The following is a 7,500-nucleotide window of genomic DNA, read 5'->3' as shown; positions in this document are numbered from 1 at the left end:
GTGTGTGTGTGTGTGTGTGTGTGTGTGTGTGTGTGTGTGTGTGTGTGTGTAGGTGTGTGTGTGTGTGTGTGTGTGTGTGTGTGAGAGCCGTTACGGGAGTGAGCAGGTGATTGGGGGATAGTGCGTGTGCGACCGGTCACACAGGTGTGTTTACAGCCGGCAGTCCACAGGCATGATGAATGACAGCAGCAGATAAGCCGGTACAAAGAGGCCCATTGTTCCCCCCTGGCAGGTAACCATCCCTCTCTTGTGCTCCACTGACACTTTCCCCAGGACTTCACATGGGGGGGGGGGGGGTTGGTGGGGGTGAGTTGCATGGGAGAGGCCATCTCTACGGCCCCTGGAGGCCCTCAAGCACAGATTTCGGTGGTCCTCCGGGACCCCCAACCCCCCCCCCCCCCTCCTCCTTTGATGGTGATGTGGGGGACAGAGCAATTAGGCCCCACAGGGCTGTCTTCCCACTGACAGCACCCTCATGTCTCCTTTCTCCGGACCCTTCTCGGTGCTAACCGCTAACGCTAACACGCTAGCCGTCCCTCTCTCCGGCTGTCAGGCCCGGCTAATGGGGTGTAATTGGTGGGAGGCGTCGTGTTCGCTGTCTCCCAGCTCGCAGGCCTGCCCGCTCCCTCTCAATCAATAGACGCTTGGCTATGTAATTAAACTCCTGATTCTGGCCCCAGAGACTGGGGAATATGCCATGTTGTTTTTCGCTCTCTCTCTCTCTTCTTTTTAATTCTCAGCAGCTGACACCTGGAGGAGAGCTGGGAGAGATAAATTTGGGGCGGGCTACGCTTAGATAAGGCATGGCACGAATCAGTAGCTTTTCTCTTTTTCTCCCCGCGCTGGAGTCGAGCTGTCGAGAGCAATCAGAGGGGGAAAAAAACTCCCCTTGATATCAAGTTGCCGTCAAGTAAAAAGAGATAATGAGCACCGAAAGCCTTTTCCTCATGCCTCCCTGGTCTCTTCTGTGGTTTAAATGGATCTATCTCTCTAAACTTTCACCTCGGAGCATTTGAACGCGGAGAATTTCGCCCCGATCCTCGAACGAGGTTCATTGAAAGTGTGCTTTTGCACGGGCGTTTATATATCTAGTCATGTCTGTTTTTGCTGTGGCTTCTCTGTTCAACCCCAGACATCCTGATGAGACTATAATGCTGTGTTTACCACATACCAGCTTGGAATACAATGCCGTTTTTCCGAGAATCTTCCAAGAGACAACATCCGGTTGACCTCAGCTTGGAGTTCCTTACCTTGTGGTTCTTGCCATGGCGGTAGACCATCCAGTCTTCTCCGTTGGTGCTGACCTCAAGCTTGAAAGTCTGAACGTAGTAGGACTTCTGGGTGTCCTTGGATATGGCCCCCTGGGTGGCGATGCCAGTCAGTACCTTGAGGAAATGGAGGTCCACCTAAGAGGAAGAGAGAGAGAGAGAGGGTATATTTAGTGACTGAGAGAGAGAGAGAAAGAGAGGTTGCATGATTGGGAGAGAGGAAGAGAGTGATGAACGTACAGAGGTGGAGGGAGGTATAGGACAGACAGGGGAGATCATTGCAGACAAATGAATGCATGTCAGTGATGACCTTCTAGTTTGTCTTCAGTCGTAGATCGATGCCCGGGAACCTGACTATCATGCTGATCATCTCACGCGAGGCTAAATCAATCACCCTCAGAACTGTGACACCCATCAAATGTGCACTGCTGCCTTATCAGCTAATCATGCCTTGACTTCTGATAGGGACCATAGGTCAAAAATGTAAACAACTCGCTCAAGTTCATTTGATCATTGGAGGGAACTGTCACAACAACATGGTGATCATTATTTTCAGACATCTCAGAATTAACTTTTTGTGGCAGGGATTCAATACTACCAACACAGCACAGCCAACTACAGCATGTGTTCATGCAGGCATAGATCAACTAGTTGTGCTAGCTACTGACTGCAGGCAAATTGAACTCTTCTTTTGAAATAGAACGGAATAGAAATGTGTATGTTGGGCTATCTTGCCTCACCAACATGTGCCTTGAAACACCTAAAGTGCTTGAGAATTGCTGAAATGTTGTCAACACCGCTTAATGGTGTAAACGTGTAACTCAGCAGTCATATGTTTGGTTCTTGTTATTGCAGCCTTCCACAGAATACAAAGCCAACCTTTGTTTTTGAATGTATTTAGCTGGTGCTTTTTAAAGCGATTTACATATGTCAATTATTTCAAAGGCCAGAGCAACTCAGGATAATGTGCTTTGCTCAAGGGCACAACGGTGGCAGCCAGGAATCGGACTCACGTCCTTTTCCTTTTTTTCCCCTTCTGGCTACTTTTTTTTCTAAACATACTACCTCCAGCTGCCATCCTTTTTCCCTGAGACGTTCCCCCTTAATTCCCCCATTCTGTCCTCGCTTCACCCCAACAGAAGTAATAACAGCCAGACAGACAGAGGCTTCTCTGCGCTCCATTAGTCAGGTCTGATCCAGGCGGAGGAGAGGGAGGAGAGGGAGGGTGGGAGGGCGAGAGGGGTCTCTCGTGTGAAGCTGATTGTCCTCTCTGTCATATCTATAAACCTGAAGCTGGGGTCATCAGTCACCCCGACAAGAGGAGTGCCGTCAGGCCCAGACCAAAGAAAGCGAGGGAAGAGGGAGAGGGAGGGAGGAAGGGAGAGATGGAGGGCGAGATAGAAGGGAAGAGAGAGAGAAAGAGAGGAGGCCGAGAGATATGTAGAGAAATGGGTGTAACGGGAGCGAGACAGAGAGGTGGGGGAGAAAGAGGAAGAGTACAGAGAGTAAGAGAAAGAGAAAGAGAGAGAGAGAGAGAGAGAGAAAGAGAAAGAGAAAAAGAGAGAGAGAGAGCAGGAGATAGAAAGAGAGAAGAGAGCTGGGAGATCAATAACACGTCCGACGGTTGCTAACTATGGATTCCGCAAGACCACCCTCATCAATCACCCACGGTTACCGCCGGAGAGATGCTGCACGCATCATCAGCCCGCGCCACCAACACAAAGCTCCGAGCGGAGCAACGCCCACGCTCCATCCAGAGCCAATTCAGGTGCATTTGGGCCAGCGCATTTGGGCCAGCGCCTATTGAGACGTGTGTGTGATGGTGTGTGTGTGTGTGTGTGAGTTTGGGTGTGGGCGTGTCTCATTGTGTGCAAGTATGTGTGTGTATGTGTGTGTGTGTGTGTGTGTGTGTGTTTGTGTGTGTGTCGGGCATGTGACAACATACTGTACAGTAGGAATGAGGACAAAGGGCATGTTTGCATGAATGTGCTTTTGTACTTTGGTGATAAATCTGCAAATGTAATGAGCTGTTCACCCATTAGTTCATCTCTCTCAATCTCTCTCTTCCTACAGATATCTAACCAACAAAGCATGTCAATCATCCAAGCGTGACTGACTATGTGTTTATGCGTGCATATGCGCTTTTTACACTGTTTTCATACACACCATTTTATTACCTTCGACTTAACAGTTACATGATTGTGTGTACAGTATGTGTGTGTGTGTGTGTGTGTGTGTGTGTGTGTGTGTCCTCACCTGTATGAACTCTTTGTTGCTGTCTTCATTAGGGGTCCAGGCGTTGTCGATGTTGTTGAGGCGAGCCTGGCGGGGCGACCAGCGTCCGTCATAGTAGGAGGACGAGGCCGTGATCTGGTCATCTGAGATGCTCCATGACTCCATGCCAAAGGGATTACTACAGTGGAAGGCAGCTGGGACAGAGAAAGGAGAAGAGAAGAGACAAGAGACAAGAGAGAAGGGAGAGGAGAATGAAGAGGAGGAGGAGGAGGAGGAGGAGAGGGGGGGGAGGAGGAGGAGGGGGAAACAGGGGGAAGATGAGAGAAAATGGAGGGGAGGGGTAATAAAACACACACACACACACACGCACACACAGACACATACACACACACACACAAAGTCATTAAACACCAGAGGTCCTTGTCATTTAGTAATCTAGTAAACACGCGCGCCTGATCAAAAGGATGATCCGCCCTTCATGTTACCACGGCACAGCAACATGAAAAAGATAACAACACACCACAAAAACAGACAGACACAGACACAGAGAGAGAGAGAGAGAGAGAGAAAGAGGGGGAGAGAGAGAGGGAGAGGGAGAGACAACACAACAAAGAACACAGAGACAACAAAGAACACAGAAGCACAGAGACGGAGAGGTGAGATGGCGGGATAGATTTACAAGCAAAAACGGAGAGAGAAGCTACTACCTGCTGAGCCTGAGAAAGAAAGTGACACGGAAGAGTAGAAGGAAGAGAGGGAGGGAAAAAAGACAAGGAAAGAGAAACAAGGAAAAAAAGAGAGAGAGACACACATTGAAAGACCAAGACCAAGACTTACAGATAGGATGAGGTGACACAAAGGGACTGATAAAGAAGGGGGAGAAGAGAGGGATAGAGAGACGGAGGGGGGGCTACTCACTGTCGCTGACCTCCCGGTAGGTCATGTTGTAGCGGGCGGAGAAGCCGTCTTTGGCCACGGCCATGTCCGTGTGGAAGGTGAGGGAGAGGAGGCCAGTGGACGACTGGATCTCCGGCGGGATCTTAGTGCCGCAGTAACGTCCAATCAGTGGCCCCACTGTAGGATTTCAAACACAGACACACACACACACACACAGAGAGAGAGAGAGAGAGAAATCTTTTTAGTACATAGAGAAATATACACTGTAATACATAGACTGTTTCATTGTGTCTCATAAAAATGGACACAAGCACACACACACAGAGAGAGAGAGAGAGAGAGAGAGAGAGAGAGAGAGAGAGAGAGCACTAACTACACATCTGCACACACAAATGAAATCACACACAAACATGCCTCAAATACACAATATATATTATACTTAACAGATATGGATATGATACATAAATATGATATAAAGGGGTAGGGATATAGTTATTATACACTTGCTGCCACACACACACACACACACACACACACACACACACTCACACACACACAGCCCTATAAGCGCAGCAATAAGAGCAGATTATGCGCTTGAGTCTTCAGCCGTCTGCGGCTTTAGCTCCAGCCTCATTATCAGGCATCGTGACTGCAGACCTGCCCGCTGCACTGGGGGCCGCCGCACAGCACAGACGTCTGGCCCATTACCAACAGGCCCCGGATCAGTCTGAGCAGGGTGATCCTCCAGTCTGCGCAAGCGACGCAACGCAAGCGCACTGTAACTGATGCGATTTAATGAGACGGAGCTGTATGTGAGTGTGAGTCTGTGTGTGTGTGTGTGTGCGTGTATGTGTGTGTGTGTGTGAGATCGCGTCATACTTTGAGGCACAGCCCAGTGATCCCTCTGTGCGAGGCCGTGGCACGTCACAGGGGATGTTCCTCGAGCGACAGCCACCGTGGCTCAGATATCGGCTGGCCTTTGCCCGTCTTCCATCCATCCCTCTCTCTCTCCCTCCCTCCCTCCCTCACTCCCCCTCTCTCTTCTCTTTTTTTCTCCGATTCCTAGATGTCTGTTTGTACACAGCGGCGTTTGAGTCTTGCATTATGAAGATAAATGGAGCAGAAATGAGACGATTTATTCCCACTAGCTTGCACTGAGCTCGCACTAACTTGCCACAATAAGCATTACTTATTGGTAAAAAGAAGAAAAGAAAGACACTAAAATTATGCGAAATTCTTGCTCAAAGCCTTTTTTGTTGCAGTTTAAAGTAATTTTATGCATCAAATATGGTGTGAAGTTCATAATGTTAAACAAATTCCATCAGCCTGCCAGCCTCTAGTTTGAAAGAGGAAGGAAATGCCCCCACCTCTGATAAGAAGGGGAAACATTAGATTGTGAAAGCTCTTCTGGTTCCCATATGAAACGCTGCCTTCTTCTTAACTCTCATTTAATCTGACGGAAGAATCTTTTTCTTAGCTTGCAGCATTTGCAAGTTAAGAAACCTTTCGATGTCCATTTATCAACACTTGTTGATTACTTTTTGCAATTTTCAGTATACACATCTTCAAAATGTAGTTATTTATCATCCCTCTAGATTTACTTTCCCCCCCAACACCAGGACTTTATAATTTCTCATCCCTTTAACCTTGACACACCTTGCCAAGCGGGAGGTGTCGAATCCATACATTCATTAATTATTTCCCTTACGTAAGGATGTTACACAACGCGCGGTGATGTCAGAGTGATGGGCAGTTGGTACATCATGCCTGAGTGCTGAGAACGCAGGTCCACGGGATGGCGTTTCACACCTCCGGCGGGTGAGCTGTCTCTCCTTAAGCAGCCACACGCCCGCCAGGGCCACATGACTTATTAGCCGGCCTATTTTTAAACGAGGAACGAGGTGGGTGGGGAGGTGGCGGTTCGGGGGGTCGGGGGGGGGGGGGGATGCCACCTGAAACAATTCCACCGAAAGAATGTGTCCGCGCTTGGGAAATGCTCCAGCACCGAAAAAGCAAACCTTTTTAGGACAAGACACCGGGGCTAATTACCTTGAACAAACATTTGGGTCATGTTGGCTGAGGTCGAGCACACTCATTTGATGTGTTTAGAGGAGTTGTCGTCGTGCAGAAGGGGCTTTGTTAGCATATAAAACAGAGTCATCGCTTTTTACCTTTTTCCATTTCATTCCACTCTTTAAATTACTGTTTACTTTTGCATTGGCACACACCTCAGACACACTTTTAAAGGACAACTCGGAGAGCAGAATTAACCTATGAGTGTGTGTGTGTGTGTGTGTGTGTGTGTAGCTGCGTGTGTCTGTGTGTGTGTGTGTGTGTATGTATGTGTATATGGTATGTGTGTGTGTGTGTGTGTGTGTGTGTGTGTGTGTGTGTGTGTGTGTCTGTGTGTATCTGCGTGTGTCTGTATGTGTGTGTATGTACAGTATGTGTATATGGTATGTGTGTGTGTGTGTGTGTGTATGTATGTGTGCATGTGTGTGTGTGTGTGACGACGACCTGACAGGGCAATTGCCTGAGGGTAGGACAAAGCCAGGAGAGGATGACACACCAGGGAAGCAATGGAGGAAAACAAAAGACAGAGGAGAGGCAGAACACAGTGCTAGTGTCCTCTCCTGTCCAGCCATCTCCTCTCCGCACAGAAGGTTCCGGAAGCTCACCCTGAGGCAGGCCGTCCCACACGTCCAGCCAGTCGTACTTGCAGTCGCCCTCGCCCAGCAGCAGGGGGTCATTCTCCAGGTCAAAGGTCAGGAAGGTGAGGGTGACCTCCATGCGAGGGGGGGAGATGATGATGAAAGAGCACTCCAGGTTGTGGGGGTATTTGTCGGGGAAGCCCGGGGACTCGATCACCCCCGACGGGCTGGTGAAGTTCCGGAAACAATACTCCGCTCCTGGAGAAGAGAGGGAAAGAGAAGGAGAGAATAGAGGAAAAGAAAGGAAAAATACGAGTCAATAATCATGATAGAATGCAACACACATTACATACAATGAGGCCTCCAAAAATAGAGCACAGTTGAGCCTGAGAGAGCTGGTGAATTTGATAAGCTGGCACATAATCTTGTCCAAACCCACAGCATACAGT

General features: G+C 48.9%; 1 protein-coding gene across 4 annotated transcripts in view; it reads right to left on the bottom strand.

Moving 5' to 3' along the window:
- nrp2a (neuropilin 2a) overlaps positions 1 to 7,500 on the bottom strand; it is a 73,081-nt gene that overhangs the window by 36,297 nt on the left and 29,284 nt on the right. For all 4 annotated transcript variants that reach the window (XM_062528320.1, XM_062528319.1, XM_062528321.1 and 1 more), the window contains 4 exons: positions 7,079 to 7,309; positions 4,422 to 4,577; positions 3,525 to 3,697; positions 1,251 to 1,406 (listed from right to left, as the gene is read on the bottom strand). In XM_062528320.1, coding sequence (XP_062384304.1) covers positions 1,251 to 1,406; positions 3,525 to 3,697; positions 4,422 to 4,577; positions 7,079 to 7,309 — 716 coding nt within the window. The remainder of the gene's footprint in view (positions 1 to 1,250; positions 1,407 to 3,524; positions 3,698 to 4,421; positions 4,578 to 7,078; positions 7,310 to 7,500) is intronic.

This window comes from Sardina pilchardus, chromosome 23 (assembly GCF_963854185.1).
Source record: "Sardina pilchardus chromosome 23, fSarPil1.1, whole genome shotgun sequence".
NCBI classification, from domain to species: Eukaryota; Metazoa; Chordata; class Actinopteri; order Clupeiformes; family Clupeidae; genus Sardina; species Sardina pilchardus.
This window is presented reverse-complemented; position numbering and strand designations above follow the sequence as displayed.